Source organism: Cryptosporidium andersoni (genome assembly GCF_001865355.1).
Source record: "Cryptosporidium andersoni isolate 30847 chromosome Unknown contig_17, whole genome shotgun sequence".
Classification (NCBI taxonomy): domain Eukaryota; phylum Apicomplexa; class Conoidasida; order Eucoccidiorida; family Cryptosporidiidae; genus Cryptosporidium; species Cryptosporidium andersoni.
In genome coordinates, this window is record NW_027122834.1 from 23,328 (window position 1) to 47,857 (window position 24,530).

The 24,530-nt window shown below is 27.9% G+C and overlaps 9 protein-coding genes across 9 annotated transcripts; 5 read left to right on the forward strand and 4 right to left on the reverse strand.

Moving 5' to 3' along the window:
• Positions 1 to 249: 249 nt before the first annotated feature.
• cand_022230 (uncharacterized protein) lies at positions 250 to 4,167 on the forward strand (the record flags this gene model as incomplete). The annotated part of the gene is made up of 1 exon (XM_067212453.1): positions 250 to 4,167. One exon carries the CDS (start codon positions 250 to 252, stop codon positions 4,165 to 4,167), a length of 3,918 nt encoding a protein of 1,305 aa, XP_067068726.1.
• Positions 4,168 to 5,517: 1,350 nt separating this feature from the next.
• On the forward strand, positions 5,518 to 9,942 carry cand_022240 (ubiquitin carboxyl-terminal hydrolase family protein; the record flags this gene model as incomplete). The annotated part of the gene is made up of 1 exon (XM_067212454.1): positions 5,518 to 9,942. The coding sequence occupies one exon, from the start codon at positions 5,518 to 5,520 to the stop codon at positions 9,940 to 9,942; it is 4,425 nt and encodes a 1,474-aa protein (XP_067068727.1).
• A 755-nt stretch (positions 9,943 to 10,697) lies between these two features.
• On the reverse strand, positions 10,698 to 11,534 carry cand_022250 (uncharacterized protein; the record flags this gene model as incomplete). The annotated part of the gene is made up of 1 exon (XM_067212455.1): positions 10,698 to 11,534. One exon carries the CDS (start codon positions 11,532 to 11,534, stop codon positions 10,698 to 10,700), a length of 837 nt encoding a protein of 278 aa, XP_067068728.1.
• A 519-nt stretch (positions 11,535 to 12,053) lies between these two features.
• On the forward strand, positions 12,054 to 13,094 carry cand_022260 (zinc C2H2 type domain-containing protein; the record flags this gene model as incomplete). The annotated part of the gene is made up of 1 exon (XM_067212456.1): positions 12,054 to 13,094. The coding sequence occupies one exon, from the start codon at positions 12,054 to 12,056 to the stop codon at positions 13,092 to 13,094; it is 1,041 nt and encodes a 346-aa protein (XP_067068729.1).
• A 773-nt stretch (positions 13,095 to 13,867) lies between these two features.
• Positions 13,868 to 14,434, reverse strand: cand_022270 (peptidyl-prolyl cis-trans cyclophilin-type family protein; the record flags this gene model as incomplete). The annotated part of the gene is made up of 1 exon (XM_067212457.1): positions 13,868 to 14,434. One exon carries the CDS (start codon positions 14,432 to 14,434, stop codon positions 13,868 to 13,870), a length of 567 nt encoding a protein of 188 aa, XP_067068730.1.
• Positions 14,435 to 14,594: 160 nt separating this feature from the next.
• cand_022280 (zinc CCCH type domain-containing protein) lies at positions 14,595 to 15,863 on the forward strand (the record flags this gene model as incomplete). The annotated part of the gene is made up of 1 exon (XM_067212458.1): positions 14,595 to 15,863. One exon carries the CDS (start codon positions 14,595 to 14,597, stop codon positions 15,861 to 15,863), a length of 1,269 nt encoding a protein of 422 aa, XP_067068731.1.
• Positions 15,864 to 16,479: 616 nt separating this feature from the next.
• Positions 16,480 to 17,307, forward strand: cand_022290 (uncharacterized protein; the record flags this gene model as incomplete). The annotated part of the gene is made up of 1 exon (XM_067212459.1): positions 16,480 to 17,307. One exon carries the CDS (start codon positions 16,480 to 16,482, stop codon positions 17,305 to 17,307), a length of 828 nt encoding a protein of 275 aa, XP_067068732.1.
• Positions 17,308 to 17,479: 172 nt separating this feature from the next.
• On the reverse strand, positions 17,480 to 20,932 carry cand_022300 (uncharacterized protein; the record flags this gene model as incomplete). Its single annotated transcript, XM_067212460.1, has 1 exon — positions 17,480 to 20,932. The coding sequence occupies one exon, from the start codon at positions 20,930 to 20,932 to the stop codon at positions 17,480 to 17,482; it is 3,453 nt and encodes a 1,150-aa protein (XP_067068733.1).
• Positions 20,933 to 22,254: 1,322 nt separating this feature from the next.
• cand_022310 (major facilitator superfamily transporter) lies at positions 22,255 to 24,288 on the reverse strand (the record flags this gene model as incomplete). The annotated part of the gene is made up of 1 exon (XM_067212461.1): positions 22,255 to 24,288. The coding sequence occupies one exon, from the start codon at positions 24,286 to 24,288 to the stop codon at positions 22,255 to 22,257; it is 2,034 nt and encodes a 677-aa protein (XP_067068734.1).
• Between the last annotated feature and the right edge of the window lie 242 nt (positions 24,289 to 24,530).

A 24,530-nucleotide genomic window follows, 5' to 3' on the forward strand; every position in this document is an offset into this window, starting at 1 on the left:
CCTTAAGGATCTTACTGTTGGCGGGTCTTAAAAAGGCCTCTATAAATTAAGGCGGGTTTTTGTACAGCAATATAAACCCCGGATATGCATAGTAGCTTTGAGTAACTTTGCTGGCGAAAGGAAAAAAAAAAGAGAAGACCCCACTCAACATCTACTGAAGTCTCTTTTTTTTATATAAGGAATTTGTATCTTATTTCTGTTTATACTGAGGATTTCCTGATGGTATATGTATGATCCTATATAAGATAAATGCTGAAAAAACTATTTGGACGAAGAGATGAGGCTGAAGAGGATGGAACAAAGCCTGTAAAGGCAAATTTAGGCGAAGAGAATAAATTTTACTATAATAAGGAACTAAAAAGTTGGGTAGTGAAGGGGGAAGAACACTTAATAGAGAATAAAATGAAGTCCCCTCCTCCTCCTCCCAAACGTCCTACTACAACTGAGATTATGACTGGAAGACAAAAAGATATAGATCCAATATACAGCAATAAGGCTGCAAACACGAAGAAAAATTTGTATGTACAAACTCCTGGATTGAATATAGCTAAGAAGACTTCTTCTGCTAATCTCTATAATGTAATTCCTAATTCAGGACTTCATACAAGCTATATACCAAATGAAAAAGGTAATAATACGGGAGTTAACCAATACGGACTAATTCAAATTAAAAATACAGATATTAATAATTTATCTGAAGAGAATTCTGTTAGTAATGACTTTAGATTCAATCAAAATACTGAATTACCTAAACACAATACAGAGATCAGTGATCATGAACAAGATACTTTAAGTGTTCAAGGTTCTTTAAGCCATAAATCTCCAAATATGAAGTGTATTGATAAGAGACAAGACAAAGACTTAAATAATAAGCACTACTTTCAAGGTAGCCACATTTTAAATGAGGAGCAAAGTCGTCCCGTGAAGACTTATCCCGATATTGATACAAATAAACCTAAAAATATTACTGGTTATGTCACCAATACTAATAAGACAAGTGATAAACTGTCAAGTAGTATTTTACTTCCTATAGGTAATCCATCTAATATTCAAACAACTATTCAAACGTTTTCAAATATACCTCCATCTGTAAATCAAAATATGAACTCCTCTCCAATGACTATACCTTCTAGTCCCAACAAATCCACTTCACTTAATGGACAGCTTACTCCGAATATATTGATAAGAAATTCACCTTCTACTTCCCAAAATTTTAAACTAAATACTACTAACGACTTACCTGCAAAATATATCAACTCTCCAACTAATCAGCTCTTAACCCATTCATCTATAAATCCACCAACTTATTCATCAATTCGTTCACTAACATCTCATACTGTTTCGTCAAATGTTATTAATACTCCTTATACTGGATATAACTATGTAGAAAATGGACATGCACCAAATATGATTAGCCGATTAGGGAAACTAGAGGACACACTGACAGAATCTTCAATAAATACACCATTTATGCAATCTTCTATGGAGAATAATAATTTTTCAGATGGTCAACAAAATATTAGGAAAGATATTAAATTTCAACAGCTGACATCTCTTAAGGATGAAGATAGTATAAAAAGTATTAATGTAGATATTGGATTTCAAATGGAATCTCCAACTGAAAATTCAATAAAACAAAATGATTTAGAGGGTATTGATAAGAAAAAAGTTGTACAAGAAGACCAAGTATTAGAATCTATCCAAAAGGTTTCTAGTGAACTAGTACACAACAAATTTGATTCAACTATCAGTAATTCAGAGAGTGATATGGAATTTTTGTCGTGTGCTAGAGTACTACGTCAAAGGCAAAGAGTAGCTGATGATTTTTTCACTATTAATGGAGATGTAAATGATGAAGTAGGAAGTAATCATAAGGGAGATACTGAGTTTAAGACTAATTCAGTAGATCATGACATATTAGATTTGCTATCAATATTTGGATTGAGAATTACTGAAGAATACGAGGTAATTGATGTGGAAACAAATAAAATTAGAGATGATCATATACAGGAATTAAACGAATCACTAAATAATTCAGACTCAAATATAAACCTAAACAATACTTCTAGCTATGGTGATTCGATAACTTTGGAAGAACTATGTAAAAATATTAAACATGAAAAATTAAAACAAATAAGTTATTTCCTAAATTTAATATACAACAATATCCAAGAAAAATTTATACAATATGATTCAGCTACTGATACTATAAGTAGTATTGGTAATTTAACTAATGAAGTTTTTTCAGATGTTTCGATTAGAATGAATACAATCTTAACAAATTGTGATACAATTGAGAGAGAGTATGTTAGCACTAGGAAGATGTATGAAGCATTATCTAAGAAATATAACAATATATATAAACAATATGAAACTGATATATTAGATCTACGAAGAGAACTGGAGACTGAAAAAAGCCTTCATATTACAATCACACAAGAATATGAAGAAGCTTTGCAAAAGTTACAGAACGAGTTTGTAGTAAGGGAGACCTCTAGTAATGAATTACTACAACAATATTATAGTCATATTCAACATTTACATCAACAGCTTGAGATCCTACAGAAGGAACTTTTGGAGGGAAGATCTCTTTTTGACCAAAAAAATAATGAAACTGAGCTTCTGAAGACAGAGTTGAACAATAAGAGTGATGAATTAGATAGGATATATAGAGAACTTGAACACTCAAGACAAGAACTAGCTAACGCTAGTGATAATTTCAATAATTCTAATCAGGAGATAAGTCAATTAAAATTGGATGTAGAGAATTTAAATGGGGAAATTGAGAAGTTAAACAGGCAACTAATATATTGTGAAGATGAAAAGAAAGAACTATTATCTGAATCTAAAGATTTGCAAGAAGTACTAAAAAAACAGATTGAGGTACTAAGCAGTGATCTACAAGAATCTAATAATTTAAGGGAGTCACTTGAAAACTCCATTAAGTCTCTTAAAGAAGAGAGTGCTGGCATTAACATGGAATTAAATAACAAATATCAGGGACAAATAGCATTTATGGAGAAGTACAATGAGGAACTAGAGCAGCAGACAGTATTTCTCCAAGAAGACATAGACCACTTACGAAATAAGCTATTGTCAAGTGAAAATAGCTTTAAAAAAATACAAGATGATAAAGCTGATCTTCAGAGTCGTTCTGATCAAATGACAGATTATATTAATCAATTGCAGGAAAGTGTGACTTCATTAAAAAGTCAAATAGATACTTTAAATGGTCAATTAACAAATTCAATTGAAGAGAAGAATGAGACACTCGCATTATATGAAAGTACAAAGCACTTCCTTGCGGATGTAGAGAAGGAAAATGACGAATATAAAAACAAATTCCATGAATTAATTATTGAAAATGAAGCTAGAAATAATACAATTAATCAATTGGAGCATAAATTGAATGAAGTTATAGGTGAAAAGTGTAATTTGGAGACAAATATGAAGCAAATCTTAGAGAAGGAAACATTGAATGAACAAATTAATAAACAACTAGAGGAATATAGAGAATCTAAAAAATCTTTAGAAAATAATAATAAAATTCTTTTTGAGGAAAATAAGCAATTGAAAGAGGATTATCAAATATTAACCAATGAACATCGACATTTAATTCAATTAAAAGATGATCATATTAGAGAAGTTTCTGAGCTGAATGACCAAATAGAGAGAGAAAAGGAAAGTAGAGAAGCTTTAGGAGATGAATTAGTGAAGAATAAGCAACATACTAAATGGCTCCAAAGTGAATTACATAGGTTAGATACTGAGTGGCGTGATAGACAATCTATACTAGAAACAAATTATGAGACTTTGTATACCCAACTTATAGAAACTAATTATAAACTAAAATCTAAAGAAGAAGAGTTACAACAAAGTATTCAAGAATTAGATCGAATTATGAAGGAAAAACAAGATATATGTAAACAAGTTGATGTTAATAATAATTTGTGTAAAGAAGATACCAGCTTACTAAGGAGTGAAAATAATAAAATCAAAGAAGTTAATGAGGCTTTATATACTAAACTAGAAGCATTTTCTAAAGATATTGATTTTTTAAATAATCAACTAGAATGGATTAGAAGATATTCCCCTCAAGTATATGAAAGTATGATACAATATACAGATATTAAACAAGATAACAAGATATTTAATGATTCTCCTTAATATATACTACCAAATTTTTTAAATTAGGGCCAAATAGAAATTTAATATGAAAGTGTAAAAATATAATTATTAATTTTATTAGTAATCTTACAATTAAAATCATGCAATATACATATCAAAACTAGTTTTCTAATTTTTATCTATTATAAAATCAATTTTTAAAAACTTTACTAGCAAAAATATTACTTAGAATTGAATATGAACTGTAATAAAAACTGATGAATTTCACTTCCCTAATGTTTGCACACCTAAAACTTATTAATATATTTATATTTGATCCACTCTAGATGTGATTATAAAGATACACTATACTATATTTTTATAGTTCTAAACTTATTCATAACAAATACTACCTTACTATCTTTTCTAAATGTAATTTAAAAAAAATTTCTTACTATTAACTCGATTTATAGTTCTACTAAAGTATATATTTAATATATTATCTAATAAAAGTAACTATTTCATTTTCCACAAATTCATGTATTCTATGGTATTATTTTATTTGTGTAAATTATAATGAAATATTATAGAGTTACTAACTTATATACTACCAATTTGAGATTCAAAAGTGCTATTTTGAGTAGTAAAGTCAATAGAAAAAAAAAAACAAGGTATATCATTAAAAACTAGAATGACACCTTTTATTCTATATTTAATGGAGGGTTTAATTAACAGATGATCCTGAAGTACTTAAATATAAAGCATAGTCTATTTTTCTAGATGTTAGCATTATTAGAGTAGTATTAAATGTCTGATATTATCGAAATTCTGACCCTAATAGTAAGGGAGACATAATAGTTGTAATATTCACTATTTATATGCATGCATACATGCATCTCAAAACATTATTAAAAATACATCACATTAAAGTCTAACTTCGTAATTTCCATTTCACATTTATCTCAATAGTGTAGAATATTACCTTCTTATGTAAAAATAAAGACAAAATAAAGATAACTTTTAAAATTTTGCAGCCAATAGAAGGTAACTTTACAATAGAGAAAAGTAAAAAGGTCCAAATAAGAAACCAACAAATTTTTGTATAGAATAGTAAAATAGTAATATCATGGCGGCAATACTATACAATGATTCGATCACCAGATCCACCTAGTGAGTAAATACTACTTACGTACTGTCTCAGTATTAAGTTATCCTTATCCCCCTTACCCCTCGTCAAATCTACTATTAATAACAGCCAAATTTAGCTCCATTCCTCCTATATTAATGGGGGTACCTTAGGAAGTTTGTACAGGCTTTATTTGAATTAAGTGCGGGAGAAGCTTGACAAAAACAGAGATTTTATACTATTAAATGGAAGGAAACTAAGATAAGTAAATTATTGTTCCGTAGATGCCAAGTAACCGTTTTATTGGTAAGCCACAAATGGGATCGACCATGAATGGTGGTTTAGGTATAGAGAAGCAATATGATTATCTACATATTCCACAATGCTTGCCTAATGAACTGGAGTTTGTTGTGAGAGACTTTCGAAATAAAATAGTGAATATGATGAACAATGGTGATGGAAATAATAGGAATCGTTTGTACTCTCAAACACATAATTATAGGAACTTTAACTTTAGATTAATGATCTTACCTAAGGTGAAGTTGTCTCCAGGAGGATCTTTAGATGGTCATATATCTGCATATCTAGAAGCAGTTCCACTAGAAAATTGGCCAAGTAACTGGGTATGGATCAATACAAGATATACTGTTACTTTGGTAAACCAAAGGGACTACAGGAAATCTCACTTTATGAGTGATATATTTAATTTTAAGGGAGAGAATATCATTAAGAAGAACCCTGGGAAGAATCTAGAATTTGTCTCTGCAGGACCAGAAGCTGATAGAGGATGGAGTGAATATTTTAATTTAAAGACCCTTTTAGACTCAAAAAGTGGTTTTATGGACCCAACAAGTGAAACTGTAGTATTCAGAGCTGGTGTATATCCTATTACATGCGAACCAACATCATATGGTAAGGGTAATATGGATACTATAGGTACTGAAAGATCTGCTACTGGCTATGTTGGCCTACGTAATCTAGGCGCTACTTGCTATATGAATTCTTTACTGCAATCCTTGTATCATATTGGTCACTTTAGGAAAGCAGTTTATGCTATTCCACTAGATGTTGAACAGTTAAGTGATCCATCAGATTCTAATGACTCAGCACAGTCACCTGAAGGCTCTAGTAGTAAAAGTAGCTATTCTTTCTCTCCTGAAGTTCAGAGCAACACAAATTCTCCCCCAAGTACTTCATCACCAGACATTCAATTTACGAATTTACCAGTAATGCTATTAGGAAATGCCTCATCAGATGCAATTGACTGGTCAAGTGAGGATGCTAGACATTTGTTGGTTTTTGAATCAGATATGATAATGCTAAACGAAGGAATGACAAGTTTAGAAAGTATAGTATCAAATGTGAACAACTCTGACAAACAATGTAACAATAATTCTAATAAGAATCTTAATAGAATTAGTTTGGCCCTACAGACTTTGTTTTATGAGTTACAGACGAGTAGTGATGCAGTAAGCTGTAGAGAACTTTTAAAGTCTTTTGGATGGGATGCTGCAGATGCCTTTACTCAACATGATGCACAAGAATTGAATAGATTATTATGTGATAGATTGGAGGAAGAAATGAAGAGTACTAATGTAGATGGAACTATAAAGGCTCTTTTTGAAGGAGAATATGAGAATTACATTGAATGTCTAGATGTAGATTGTACTTCCAAACGTACTGAAAATTTTTACGATCTACAAGTAGATGTGAAAGGAGTTAATTCTCTAGAAGAGAGTTTAGAAAAATTTGTTGAGGAAGAAATTTTAGATGGAGATAATCTTTATGAAGCTGAAGGATTTGGTAAACAAAGAGCTAAGAAGGGTGTTAGATTCCAGAGGTTTCCACCAGTTATCCAATTCCATCTGAAACGGTTTCAATTTAATCTTCAAAGTATGGATATGGTCAAACTGAACGATTACTTTGCTTTCCCTGAAGTTTTAGATTTATCTAATTATATTCAGAGAGGTAATGAGGTGTCCAATAGAAATATAAGTAGTAAAGATAAGGATTTGTATGTATTACATACAGTTGTTATTCATCAAGGTGATGTTCATAGTGGACATTATTATGCTTATATAAGACCAAGACCTAACATGAACTGGCTTAGATTTGATGATGAAAAGGTTACAGTTGTTTCGACAAGTACAGCTATGGAAGATAACTTTGGAGGATATGAATATGATGTTTGGGATTATTTAGGTAACCCAGATCGCGATATACCAAGAAGATCTAAGACTCATTCTGCCTACATATTAGTATATGTAAAAAGAGATTTGGCTAGCGAACTACTTAAAGAGCCCATACCAGAAGAGATTAATTCTGACTTAGTATTAAAGTGTAGAAGGGAGACTGAATTACTGAAAACTAGGAAAAAACTCCGTTATGATATTAATGAACATGTCCGGATACAATTGATATTTTCAATAAGTTACGATATATCTAACAATACCAGGTCAAAATTATCTGGACTTCATAATACAGTTCATTCATTTCCTTGGAACTGTATCTTCAAATGTCCTAGAGACTTTCCTATTAATCAGTTACACTCTGAACTAGAAAAGAAATTTGTAAGGAGTAGGAAAAGTGGAAATAATCAGATAGGCTCTAATCATACTGTTGATGATACAAATAACAATTTGGGGTCATTCCTATTTCTTTTAGAAAACCATGATAATAGACAAAATGATGGGAATATTGGGGCATCATGCTTATTATTTTCAACCTGTATCTCTTCTTCAATAAATGGCTTGGGGAATAGAGGATACTTAAATCGTAATTTAAGTAGTGGGAATGTTGTATTATCTGACCTATGTCGTAGATACCATAGAGAGGGACTGTGGGATTCATCCTGTCCGACATTATATATGTGTTTATACACTCCACCTGAATATGATGTAGTGGAAAATGGCATAACACTAGATGAATCTTACATGGAGGAAAGAGAAAAAATAGAGAATAAACTGAGAAGATTAGATGATGGTGGGTATCAAGTCCTATTAGTCCTAAGATATTTTGACATATTCTCCTCAGATATAAATGAGAGCTATACCCATGGCAGTTCAATTAACAATCTTCATAATATCGGCATGATTATGGTATCTCAAAATACGAAGTTAAAGGATTTAAATGATTACATCTTTATGGAAATAAAGAGAGGTATATTATTAGGACGTATTCATGAAGTTCCACACATTACCGATGATTCAACTAAAGAATATAAATTTAGAATTTGTCAAGAAAAAATTGGAGATCAGGGGAAACTATTTCCTTTGTTAGACCCTCGTTATACTATTAATCAATTACAACTTACAAATGGCTCCAGTTTGATATTTTCATGGAATCTTGAAGATTCTGTAATAAAATCTAGACGGGATGAACTGCAGTTATCACTACTAGAAATCCCTTCACTATCTTCTTCTTGGTTAGGTCAGAATATAGTTACACAAAGTGACCAAGTCTCAGATCTTCATGATATTTCACTGAAATTACCAGAATTCCCAGTTCTAGATTTCCATTATTGGTTTGAGAATCAACAAAATACCGTGGAGATTTCCATAAATATTTGGGATCCTTTAAATTTATCTTTACTCTTTGAAAATTGTCTTCAAAATATGGGGACTTCTGATATGGAAGATAAATCACCAGTTTCATTATCTTTAAACAATACAGTTACAGGATCAAATTGTAAAATAAAAATTAAAGAGGTACATAACATTAAACTAGATCTAAGGTGGCCCATCTTAAAGACTTGGTTCTATATCTGTAAAGTTATTCATGTTGATCCAAGATGTTTAGCTATTGGACGTAATGGGATATCATCTTCAGATACTGTTCTTTATTCAATTTATAAATTATTAGCTGAGAATCAATATGTACAGACTGTTGGTCATCTTCTTCATCAATTATATCCTAATCATCACCATAGTAGGACCCATAACTTCTCACTTATTGGTATTGTTTTGATGGATTGTACATTTTCATCTCTTGTAGACGAAAATAAACACATCTTTTGTATAGATTGTATGGATCAAAATCTCAATTTAAGGAGCCGCTACTTTGTAAATGCTAACTTATTTGATAGTTTTGGAGATATTATTAAGAACATAGCATCTGGGAATTGTATAGTTACACAAAGTGGTGAAGATATCAATAAAGTATTTGGATCTATTGATAATTTACGATTTTTTGAAGGCTCAAATAGCAGTAGTATGTTTAGTATATATCGTGAACATGATAAAATTGCTAATATGCAGTCTGTTAGGAACCAACAAAATAATAGAAAAACAATATATCTAAGCTTTTTTACTGATACATTAAGGCTAGAATTGGACTATACTGATGAAGAGAGACGTCTACTTCAACAAGGAGATATATATAATGTATTAATTATCCAAGCTACGAAAGAAATGGATTCAGGTGGTTATGCACTGTTAATTACAACTCCTAGAAACAGCAAAGTAGTAGATATCAAGAATATTGTAAAGGAAAAGCTACTATTAGATGAGAAAGTTATTTCTAGATGGAGATTCTATCGATATGAACAAAGAGCTATGGAATTTATTAGAGATAATGAAATAATCACACCCAGAAATATCAATTCTACAATGAACTTTTATGGATTTATGCCTCATGTTGTACTATTAGCTCAACATTTCCAATCAAATACTTTATCAAAGTCACATAATTCTAGACCACTAAGAATATAGAAATTGTAGATGTAAATAAAATTTATGAAATATCTTTACTAGCTGTATTTTGCAATAGTATTAAAAATTTCATTCCTTACTAATATATTTTTGTTCTTTTTAAGACTAAAAAACTATTATTTAAATATTTATATGAATAAAATATCAATATATTTTAATATTCATATGATTTATCTCTTCCTACTTAAAGTAATGTTCATGGTTAGATTAAGAATAGGTACTTCTAATATAACTAATATTCTAACAGAAATTTGACAAACTTCAATTATTTGGGATATATGCCATCTATATATTTAGAGTACTGTATTAATGTAAAATTTTAAAATTTTGCTTTACATATACTTAATATAATAGAGAGTTTACAACTTCTCATAATATATTCAATTCAAAAAGTTTTAGAAGTACAAGTATTTGCTGTCTAATTTGGGAATAGATGAATACAAGTAATTTATGTGAATTCTAGTGAGTAGCTGAATTAATGCTAATAATTCCCTATCCTTTTAGTATTACCTAATAAACTGGATCTTTATAATAAAAATTTTATTAAACCATTATTTTTAATAAATATTCTAATTATTGTAACCATTATATTTTAAAATCTATGTTATAGATTATTTAAAGTATTGTAAAAAAGGAGGAAAATAAGGACTAAAAAAAAAAATACTAAAGATTTTATAAACTTGTCAAATATTTTTTTTTATATTCATCTTACTTAGCTACCTATTTCTATTTAATTATATCAGTTATATTTATTTTTATTTATTACTATAGTTAGAATCTGAGTTTATTATATGTTCAATTTGTTTAATTTTTTGTTTTATTGCCTTATATTCAATAAATTTTTCCTCTATTGGTAATAAATCCTTCTGGTACATTACTTTACGGTTATGAATTTTATAAAATCCTTTTTCATATTCTTCTAAAACACCTCGTAATTTACTCTTATACTTAATTAAGTTTTCAACTTTTATTTTAAGATCCTCTTTTGAAATATTATTATGAGCTATTCCATGATTTAATGTTTCATTGTTATCAGTAATGATACTTATATTATCAAAGTGGTTACATGTAGCATCTATATCATTTTCAATATTTTTTTTATCTTTATCAGGCTTTTCAGATGTTTTGTTGAATTCTATATTATTCATTGCTTCAATCGATTGTTTTAGCTTTCTATAGTAGATATATAAAGGCCTTAATAACTCTTTATCACTTTTCTTTGGTAATTGGCCATACTTCTTTTGGTAAGTTATATCAAACTCTCTAAGTTGTTTCTTTACTTTTCTCTTTAGTTCAATTAATTCAGACTCACTAAGATGTGAAAAATCATAATATTGAGGGTTCCTTGGTAAATTTAATAATGAAAGTGATCTCAATAGCCATTCCAAAGGATTTATTGAATTTTCCCCACTAATATTTGATGTAGAATTATTCTTTAGATTAGCTACTCCTACTTTTAATATCTGATATCGTTTTATAATCTTCAATGGACAATTCCCATCATTTTGTATATCAGCCACATTAAAGTTGTAAAAATTCTCATCATTTATATATTGAGTTATAATATCTATTATTTCGTTTTCTTTGTCCATACTTTCTTTTTTTTTTCTTCTTTTTAGTTCTAAATAGTGAAAACAGCTCGCACTGTGGGGTATGCTCAACTAAAGTTATAGTAATATGGCTTATTGACAGAAAAAAGTAGAGACTATAGAAATATAGCACGATTGTTTGATTAATTACTAATTATATGACTACTTGTTCATTATAATATAAGTAAAACTGATATTTTATAAAATATGAAGAGTAAAAAGAGACATTATACTAAATACCTTTTAAAAAGTACCTTTTAAGTAAAATAATAGAAAATAGAATGTATGATAAAACTTATTTATAGTTATTTATAATATTTCTAATATACTCCCCAAAATATTTATGAAAATGAAATTTTATACATTAACAAATTCCCAAGTTTTCAGTTTAAAAAAAAGGAAAAAAAAAAAAAAAAAGTCACCATTTTTATGTATGTGTATGAGCGCCAAGGCTTTTATTAGTTGAATAAAGGTAAATATTTACAAATCCGAGTAAATAGCTAATACTCTATACCTAGAAGAATGACCTCTTCAAACTGTACAGTTTGTCATTTTGCTTTAAATGATTCTGTGGAACTCCGTGATCATTATAGAACTGAGTGGCATAGTTACAATTTAAAAAGGAAGTTAATTGGAAAGGGTCCTATAGATGAAAAGTCATTTCATAGAAAATTAGAATTACTGGAAAGTACAAAAACTACGATTGAAAAGGGTAACTCACATTTAAAACATAGAGATGATAAGAGAATTGAAGATTTTGAGAAGAGGACTGGAAGTGATATTAATATATTCATAAGGAATCAGCCATTACCTTATCGTATTACATACTGTTACTTTGACAATACTGTACACGATAATCTAGAAAAATGTTTTATATATATGAGAAATAAGTATTCTTTTGTTATTCCAAATTTGGAATATTTAAGTGATCCAGAAGGATTAGCTTTGTATTTGGGTGAGAAAGTATTTGAAGGGCATATGTGCTTATTTTGTGATAAAACATTCTCAACATTATCAGCTGTTAGGGATCATATGATAAGTCTAGGCCATACAATGCTAGGTGATCATTTAGAAGAACAAAAAGAAGATATTGGAAGATTCTTTGATTTTTCAGGATCATACAAAGAATTACATATAAAACCTTCCAAAATAAAAACAATTGAAGATGATACAGATGAATGGGAAGATATTGAGAACTCAGATGACATATTAGTAGATGATATCTTAAGTACATATAACTTAAAGAGTGCAGAGATAACAGAATTTGGTGATTTAAGACTACCAAATGGTAAAGAAGTTGTACATCGTAACCTAGCTTATGTATATAAACAAAGACTATTTAATTATGATGATTCAAGAATTAAACAACTCAAGATAGCACATAATGAGGTATATAAATGCATGCAAACTTCTAGATTTGACCAGACCAAATATAGACTCCCAAAAAGTGCAATTATTGAAACCACACAATATGAGAAATATATCCAATCTAAACTTCTAAAATCTGGAATAAATAATAACAAGCTACAGAAATATTTTGTAAGACGTGATATAGTTTGGTGAAAATTTTATATTACTGAATATATTAATTATTTAAGTAGTAAAAACTTTATAATCAGTATATATTTAGAATTTTTGTAGTATTTTAGCTTATATTTATCAATATATGTCATTTTTAAAAACTCATTAATATACTTTTAACTAGTATAATTCTTTTTTTTTCATATACACAATATCTATATTTATTAAGAACTCAATATATTGAAATATATATTACCTTAACCTTTAAACTAGATTAATTTGATGAAATAACAATTTAATAATCTAATAAAATGATATCTCAATATTAAAAGTTGTATATATTTATTTATTTAGATATATATATGTAATATGAGTTTTATGATTCTCATTAATAATTTATTACAGAGATATAAATATACAGAATATATTTAAAACTAAAAATTATTCGGTAACTGTATCTCAATACTTATAATTTTTACATAATTCACAAAATATATAATAAAGTTGTTTTATTTATTGATATCTAACATTATTTTTACAAAATTATACTTAATATATTTCATAATTAAAATAAATGATTATGTAGTATTGTATTTAATTAAACTCCTTAATTTAATTTATTTAATTATAATTTATATATATAATTTAAAATAGTTATTACTAATATTACAAATATTCTAATTATTAATAAAATTATTACAATTATATAAGCTTCAATTCTTAATCTTTCTATTGATTTATACTTTTTTTATTTATAGTGCTTATTCTACATATTTTATCTAAATATTCCTTATCTATTTGCTTATAATTATACTCTATAATTGACCACATTGATAAATTACTATTGGAATCTTTGGTCTATTTAATGGAGGTATTACAGTTGCATTTTCAATTTTTTTTAAAGTAGCAAAAGATTCATTTCCAAGGAGTTGTCCAAATACAACATGCTTATTATCTAGCCATTCACAAGAACTACAGGTAATAAAAAACTGACAACCATTTGTATTTGGTTTGCCATTATTAGCCATTGATATTAAACCTGCCTTTTCATGTTTAAGAATAAAATTTTCATCTGCAAAATAAGTCCCATATATAGAAATACTACCAGTACCATCATTATTAATAAAATCACCACCTTGTATTACAAAATCTTTAATAACGCGATGAAATGTACAATCCTTATATCCTATAGATTTCATATTATGTTTATATTCTCCTGTACAAAACTGCCTAAAATTCTCTGATGTTTTTGGAGCTAAGTCATTAAATAATTCAATTACCAATCTCCCTATATGATTTTTTGGTTCTGATAAACAAATATCTAAAAATACAACAGGATTTTCAGGATTTCTAAGAGGCCTATAATCAGGATTAAGAATCATACTATATTATTGTATTTTAATTCAATTATTTTCATTCTTCCCCTATAATCTTTTATAGGCGCAACATAATAATTATACAATATTTACTTATAGTGAAAATATCGCGATATAACATTAATTTCTATATGTTTATATTATATAAGAACCCAATTTATTACTTATGAGTAACAGAAGGCCTTGTCAATTCTTTCTTAGAGGATCTTGTAGATTTGGAGATAAATGTAGGGATTATCATCCAAAGAGTAATTTATTTGGAGATAATAATAGAGTAAACCAATCAAATACAAACACAATTCCTAATAATCCATTTATGTCAAGTAATTCTGGTGGAAATATGACTAATAAAAATATTTTTGGGGGAAATATATTCAATGGAATATCTCCATTTTCTAACACAAATTCTACATTAACCTCTTCTCCATTTAATAATAGTAATACTTCTATATCAACAAATAAGATATCAACCTTAAATGTATATCTACAAACTTTGGAGTTAATTGGTATTGTGATAAAAAGTGGAGTTTGGCCATTTGGACCTATAGGATTATTAGGACAAGAACTTGTATTCAAAAGTATATCATTGAATTTTGAAGAATTTAGATGGATATTTTATCAAAGACCATCTAATGATTGGCCATCTTTATACATAGAATCTTTGAAAAATCTTCAACAATTATATACAGATTTTATTGAAGAAGGACGAAGAATTAATAAACTTCCTTTACAGCATCAACTATATTCTCTTGATTTAGGATCATTTTCTCAAATTGGTAATTTATTTTCAAATAAAGCTAATATGACAGATAATTCTAATAATACATCTCTATCCTTGGGTAGTAATTCATATATATTTGGTCATTCATCAAATAATACAAATATTGTTGCTAATAATAACCCATTTACATCTTCTACAAAATTTGGATTATCAAGTAATGATAGTAATAATATTAACCAACCATTTAAGAGCCCTTTGATTACAAGCTCGGCAACTAACTTTACTTCTACCTTTAACTCTAGTATCAATAATACAAATAATATATTGACTAGTCCAAATATAAATACAAGTCAATCAGATAATACACAACTTCAAGTATCAAATAATAATGATAATATATTTAGTAATAATGGTATGAATAATAATACAAATATTTTTGGTAATACATTAAATAATAATACATTAAATTTACAAACAGGTCTTAATTTCGTTTCAAATTCTTCATTTAACAATAATTCTACATCTATTAATAATCCCTTTTCATCTTCAATACCTGTTTTATCTTTTAATAATAATACAAATTACCAAGAAAATATAGACATAGAATATGGTCAAGTTCAATTAGAAGAATGGGAGGAACAAGCCTTTAAAAATGATGCATTTGAAAAGGGTAAAATCCCAGAAAAAGTGCCTCCCAAGAATTTCTGTATATAACTATTTTATATATAAATAATTAACTTAAATGTTTAAATAAGCATATATATTGTTGTAATATATATAATTATTTAGTCAATATATATATTGAAATAATTAAAATAATCAGTACAACTAATAATTCTGAAATACTTTATATATTCTAATTTTAGTTAAATAATAATTCATAAGTATCTACTTTTTTTCTTTGTACTGCATGCAGTAATCTGTTATATAGGCAATATGGACTTCTTAAACATAATTGTAAGTTACTGGTAGAGAAAAACGCCGCCACTGGGGATCGAACCCAGGACCACATGGTTAAGAGCCATGCGCTCTACCTAGCTGAGCTATAGCGGCTGTCAAGTAGAAGGGTGATATATGATATGTTTAAGATTTTTATTTTTTTCTTTTTTTCTATTATTATTATATATGAGCGGTATATTAATGTTATTTCATTCTTAATAAATTCAGAGCATAATGATCATTTATACTCTAGATTTTACTGTTAATGGAACTTCGATAATTTGTTATCTGATTTATTTAAAGGAAGATTTTTTTTAATTTGGTATTTTGTTTTAATTGTAAAGTATTTTAATATTATTATCTTGGTATGTTTTTGTTATAAAATTAGGATATGTACCGAACTGGGAAATGTAAGATTGATTCTGATCAACATGTAGAGAAATCTTCATTATTTAATATTAATAAATTTAAATATAAGAATTTTGGGGATGCACTATTTGAAAAAAAAGACAAATATGAAAGTGAGATAGATATAGAAGATAATAATAAATCTGAGATCAAACTTGGTTTATGGGACTTTTGCCAATGTGATATTAATAGATGTAGTGGCCGCAAATTAATTCGTTTTGGATATGTTAGAAATCTTAGATGCAATAAAAAGTGGGCAGGAATAATATTAAGTCCTAGAGCAAAGAAGAAATTGTCATTGGGAGATTTACCTTTAGTAATAAAGAGTGGTATAGCAGCTATTGATTGCTCATGGAATAGAATTGAAGAATTGCCACTTCGTAGGATTCATAATGGTAATGAAAGGCTACTCCCATTTCTTGTAGCTGCAAATTCAACACATTATGGTAGACCATATGAATTATCTTGTGCAGAAGCTCTTTCTGCTGCATTACATATCCTTGGTTTTCATAAGCAAGCATGTCATTTACTTGATATATTCAAGGGTGGATTACATTTCTTAGAAGTGAATGCTGAATTATTGGATTTATATGGGAAGTATGGAGAAACACCCACAGATATTATTGAACTAGAAAAAAAGTATATAGCTGATTGTTTAAAAGAAAAGAATGCTAGAAAAGACTATGATTTACCTGATTGTGAAGATTATGAAGATGAGGAAGATAATAAAGATGAGAAAGTAGATGAAGAATATGAAGATAAGAGATTATTGAGTTTGAGATCTAATAGAGTAATAGAAGTTAAGAAGTAGCTAAAATGCTAAATATCTTGAAGATTTAATTAAAATATCTAATACATTATTTATAGTTGATAATAATATATACTACTTTTAATATATATCATTAATTCAACATTCTTCAATGATATATATAAACTCACCTAAATCAAAATAAGTGATATTTCTCTTAACCCCTCATCTTGAATTAAATATTGCTTAGTTGAGTTTCAACAAAACTTAAAATAGATGTTTTAAGTTTGTGCTTTTCAGCTATTTTAGATGTTATATTTTCAAATGTTACTAAAGGATAATTATACCATGAAGATAGGTCACAATTTGATAGGTCTATTTCAATTAACTTGTCATCTTGACTATATATATCTTCTTTTAAATCTATATGTATTAAAGATTCCATCCAATATTCTCCAAGTTTTTCAATAAGCTCTTCATTAATAATTGTACCTCTTTGTACTAGAGAATTTGCATGATCTGTTTTATTTTTAATTTTATTATTATCACTATGTTCATAATTTACATCATAGTGACTTATTTCAATAAAACATTCACTAGATAAATTATTGTAGTTAGAATTATCTAGTAAGTTATATTGATATTGATTATCTTGTATTAGATACTTTATTATACATCCAGGTTGTTTTAACCTTGAGCAACAGTTAGCTAATTTCCACTTATCTTTACATTTAGATCGAATGTATTCCCAATAATTTTTAGCCATTCTTTTTGATACAGGCAAAGATGGTAAGCATGTAATATGATTTGCAAGAGAGTTCAATATATCAATTGGTATCTGGTATACAGAATTTTCTTTATTTAAGCCTATTTCCGAATTTGTCTCTTGTATTTCTTTTTGTTCTAGTTCTGAAGTTAATAATAAATCTAATCCTTCATGTATACTATTTGATAATAGTTCTTCTAGTGTGATAGAATAGTCCATATGTTTAATTCCAACAATATCAAAAGGCCTTTCAACACTTATTTTATCCTCAAAGTTTCTATCATAATCAAAATGATATGAATTGTCACTTTTATTAATTTCAAAGTATCTACAAGTACATAGTGGATATGGTTGATTTGTAGGTGATGGGATATGTAAAATATTTTCATCGTTTAGCCAAGGGTCATTTGGCATTGTATTAAACTCTCTCCTATAATCAAAACTATTAGTTACTGGTGGAATTCCTTTAATTTTTAAAGAATCTTGATAAGATAAATTATTACTGATCATATTGACACCTTTTTTAGGTGTAGAAAGTATTAATTCAAGTATTTGAAGACCATTATAAATATAGGAATTATAATATTTCCTTTTAGAAAACTGTTCATTTGCATTTTCTAAGTCGGAATTATAACATTTCCTTAATGATTCTCGAGGTTTTACAATTCTAGGTAGATCATAATATAGATTAATACATGATTTATTGTAATAGTTTATTTTCATTAATTCAAAAAAATTCTGATCAAGATGTGCACAAAAATAAGATTTATTTAAAATAATAGATTGTATAGAGTTATATAACCATGAATTACTAAGTTCCAAATTTGGATTTGAATCACTATTTTGTATTTTTAAAATAGAACAAGTCGTAAGTCTCCCACAAGTATTTAATCCTAATATAATAAGAACATCCTTGTAAATATTTGGTATATGATGTTTACTTGTACTAGGTGCCACAAAGAAATTTCCTTCATAACCATGTTGTTTATATTGTTGACAAACTCCAAAATTCACATTATATCCCAAGGTACATATACCTGTTAAACCATGAAATTTCTGTGCTAAGGCATTGTCATCTACTGAATTTCGTTCAAGAATAAAATCCATTAGATCTAAGGAAGATTCAATTAACTGTGTATTTCTAGGTACATAATAATCCCTATCATTTTGTAAGGACCATATTCCTAAAGGAATCTTAATAATCTCCATGATTTTTAATATATATGGTTCATCTATATTATGAATAGAAGGTTGAATAGATATTTTTGCATATATTGCATATGGATAAGATCCAAGGTATAAAATTAAGCCTTGATCCTGTTTAGTATTATTAGAATCAAATGAAAAATTAGAGATCATAGGAAATACTAGATTGCCAATATTCTCAGTGGTACCTTTGTTATCTGATATTTCAGTGTTATAATCATTTGAATTAATCTCGTATGCAATATTATTATTAATATCATTGTTTTCTTTTTGATTAGAAATAGGATAAACCCATTGAATAAAACGACATCTACTATTCACACTTTCTACAAATGGAATAGAGAACTCAGCTAGTGGTATATTTGTATTCTGATTTGTATGTATAATTACCACTTTGCTTGATTTTACATCTACAGCTGCTAAAATATATGGGTATATTGGATGTAAAGCTAAAGCTGTTATATTCGATAATGAAACATTCTTATTTCTCAAAGATTCAAGTCTAACAGTTCTATCAGATAGACTTACACTACTTTTAAATGTAGTACGAAGATTCTGATTCCAAGGATATAACATAGTTACACTGCAAGTACTATGAGTACTACTTGAAGATATAGTATAGGATTCTGTATCATTTAAAGTTTCATTATTTATACTAGTTTCATCATTATTCATTGTAGAATATGTTACAGTTTCACTATTTTCATTAATCCATCTCACTTCATCAAGTGTAAAGTTATTGTTATTCATCCCTGAATTTTGTTGAAAAGATTCATTATTAGAGTTGTCTCCACAAAATGTATCATTTATATTCCTTAAATAATCATCATCTTTATTACTTGTTCTATCTAATTGTATATTATCACTATATAATTCTTTATTATCTTTCGAGCAATTATATAAATAAATATATTTTCCTCCAACAAAATAGACATCTGAATTATAACCATAAATAAGACACTGAAAAACTTCATCACTCTTCTTTGATTCAGAATCTTCTACAGTGTAAATATTAACACTATTTATGTATTCCAGAAAATTAAGTCTAATAATAACTCCATTAGATAAAAGTGCCGAAATCTCACAAAAATCATAAGGACTAGCAACGATAGAATATATTGATTTTTGAGTATCTTTTATTTTGAGACATTTTAAAAAGTTACCCACTGTTCCATTAAATACAATTTTATGCTTAACTAAAAAATTATCTAAATGAAGCTGAATTACACATAAATAAGTCATTGAACGAAGATAAATATATATCCCAAAAGATGAAGGAAAGTTAAAATCACTACTAGATTGCACAGCAATATCATAAATTGGAGTTTCAAATATTTCACTAATATAAGCAATTCTTTTCAGTGACAAACCAATATTATTACATGAATCTTCTGAACCCTCAAACTTATTCTCAAATGTTAAAATCTCTATATTATTTTCATTTATTCCACATCTCAATATTAATATAGGTTCATTATATCCAATACACTTCCCATTACAAAATTTCATACAACACTCAGTTTCAGAATCTAAAATACGTCTAGAATATACATTATAATATAAGTGAGAGGATCTGTATGAACTATTTACTGGAAGTATTGTATTTGTTAATAATGTTGAGATATTAGGTCCAGAATTCCTCCAAACAATTTCTGAACTTTTAGGTGGCCATACATATAACTCTTTAATCCTCATTGAATTGTAATTATTACACATGATAATTTTTGACGTAGTAAATTTATTACTACTAAATCAGGAAAAAAATGAGAATTTATCTAATAATATTAACAAAATTATGAATACATATCAATATATTAAAATAAGAGGATTCTTTACTTTTCACTTATATATAAGCAGACACTATCCTCTATTACAAGTCCTGTAATTACGAGATTAGATATATCTACAACTATTTTTCTGAATTGTTCCTCTTGACTTAAGTGTAATGAAGTATTTTGAATAGCGCGTAAGATACCATTACTTAAGCTTGTTACATCTTTACAAACTGAAGTCTAATAGTGTGATATTATTGCAAAGTAATGAATAAAAATAGAATAATTGTCCCAAATATTTTATATATACTTACCAACTTATTATATAATACTTCATTAATTATTACTATACTTTCATCATGTTTAATACTTAACACGTGTAGATTAGAACTATCCATGTCTAAACCCTAAAATTTTGCCTATCCAAATATTAATAAATATGACCTATATTTGATATTATTGCAGTATATTTAAGTATACTTCCTTTTGAAACTGTATAGTATTAAAACCCTATACATTCATAAATAACCTATAAAACATAACACGTTCAAAACCCTAATTTTGATCCTAAGACGCGCCTCATAGTGATCTTAAGTTTCCTAACTTTGGAAGAATTTTAATATAGAGTGTATAAAAAAAAAAAAAGTGAATTTGTAATAGGTGCAACTCTTAATATGACATAATTTATAAATACAAATAATTTTAAAAAGAGAAATTAGGTAACACTTATTTACTCTCCATAATTTCTAATGAAATTGTAGCGGTATTACCTAGTAGATAACAATAATATGAGACAAATTCCTATATATAAAAATAAGAAATATTCATTATTATAATCTGATTAAGCTGTATAATCCAAAGGCTTTAATAGGTATGAGTCATGACAATAATTAATAGATCAAGTGCCATATCTTCATCTTTGAATGAAATTTCGCCTAATATCTTAACAATAGTAAATAGTACACAAGTATCTGCAAATATTACCAATAATATACAAGACAGAAAACCACTAAAAGATATAACGAACTTAATTCATATATACAGAAAAACCTCTAGTAATATAACAAACTTTCAGACACAAAGATTTGCTTTCCAAGAAAATATACCATTATAAGTTGTACATCCTATTTAGAATTTAAAATATTCAAAGTCTGTATTGTAATTCACTTACCAAACAGTAATTAAAAATGATAATGAAGATCAAATTTGTAGTAAAAATTTAATATTTGAAATATTAAGTACAGAATGACTAATATAAAGTTAATATTAGTTGGTTGTATTGTTTGATACCTTGGGCTTCTTGTCAAATGCAACTGGTATAAGAATAAGAAATGCAAGGATACCAAATATAAATAAACAGAAAAAAAGTGCATCCCAGCCATATATCTCACTAATATATGCAGTTAATGTTCCTTGTACAACAGCTCCTAAAGATCCAAGTCCGTTTACAAGTCCAGCAGCCATTGTATCCAATGATTTATAAGTAAATCCAGAGTTATCAATAGTATCTTGAGCTGCAGTAGATCCAAGAACACTATCTGGACCAGCTATAAAAAATCCCATCAAACTTATCCCAAGTAAGATAAGTATAGTATAATTCCTCTTACTTATAAAGATAAAGAATAGTAAACTTAAAACCATAAATATTGACATGTAGCAAGCAACCATTATTCTTTTACCTTGGAACATTGCATCTGCTACAATACCTGCTGTAATTGCACCAAATATACCTCCAATATCAAATAACATCGATGAATATCCGGCTATTGAAGGATCATAATTCATTTCACGTATTAAATAATAAGGTAACCAAAATAACAGTGAATACCTTATTAATTTTATAAAGAAATATGTAATTGCTATATTTACCAAATTAGGAACAAGGAATAAAAAGTATATTTTTTGTTTGAATTCATTACTAAATTCTCTATTATTAGTCTTGCTCTGTGATATTAGATTTTTTGCTTTAGATGTATTGTAATCCATAACACTTGAATTACAAGTTGACCCCGTACTATCTAAATCATCAAGAGAAATTTCCATTAGTTTGTGCATATTTTTCAATTTCATTGGAGAAGATGAGCTCAGATAATTAGAATCTGCAGAATTAATAACTGTCATTTTTTTTTCCATATTGTTATTCTTTGACTTTAATAAAGTATCCATTTTCTTATCTGTACTTATATATACATCTTGATAATCCATATCTATATTATCATCTAATCCTTTTGCTTCACATGAATTATTTCCTTTATCTAATAAAACTATTTCAGGTATTATAATTGAACGTCTAGACAAAGATAAAGAGGATTGTTTAGTACAATTAGATTCATCCGTCTTTATATATCTATCCCTATTATATTGATAAGGGGGATCCATCAAAGTATTGTATATAATTATCCCAAAAATAAAAACAGCACATGCAGGAATATAAAATACAGCTCTCCACCCTAATTTAGTACAAATAGCAGCTGCAAATGCAGTAGAGATCATAGCACCAGCTTGTTGACTTGTTGTCCATAAACCTAAAACTTTTCCTCGCTGGCTATTTGAAAACCATGAAACTAGAAATCTGACTAATAAAGGAAAAACTCCAGCGTGAAATAATCCATTAAAAAACCAACTAGTTAATAAAACAGATGAATGGCTAGTACTTCCAAATATTGAAGAACATACTGCTGAACACATAAATGCTATACATAATAATTTATGAGCTGGTACAGATTCAAATAAAGTAGGTATGAATAGTTGACCTATTGCATAAGAACCAAGGAATGTTGTATCAATCCATCCCAAAATTGTTGTTGTTAAATTCAAATCTTGTTGAATTTGCATCTTTACAACTGAAAATGGTTTTCTAGTAGAATATAACATCATATATGATAAATAAGCCAAAATAAAAATGTAAGATTGTTCAGTAGTGATATCTGGAAATAATTTACATTTCAAATGTAAATATTTGTTGATTATATTTCTTACCTTCAACCACTTTACTTTTTCTCCCATATTCCCAGAACAAACCCCCATCATTGGAGTATTTGGTAAATCATCATCTTTTGGTAAATCATGTATGTTCATTTCATCCATGTTACTTATACTTTTCTCTATAGATTGTGATTTATCTTTCTCTCGTCCAAATCCATCAACCAAATCTAAATTTGTATACACTTCTTTCGTTTTTATAGTAATATCTATATCTTTATTGTCATCATTCAATTCAATATCTTCGCTCTCGCCATTTCGAATCTTTAGCTCAACTGCCTCCAGATTCAACTTTTTTGTACTGCAACTTTTATCCATATAACTCAGAATAGACCCAAATTCATTAACACACAAATAACACCTTTGTAAATACTAGTGTAATTGAAGTTAGAAACAAAAATCTAATTTGGAGTCCCCTAACTATGAAAAAAAAAAAAAGACTGCAAGACCCTTCAAAACTAATCCCCTTGCTTTTTTTTTTTTTTCTTTTTTTTAAAATGAGTCCGGCGCTCTTTCCTCGTATGAGTATACTACTAGTGAGGGCCTAGAAAATTGATAAC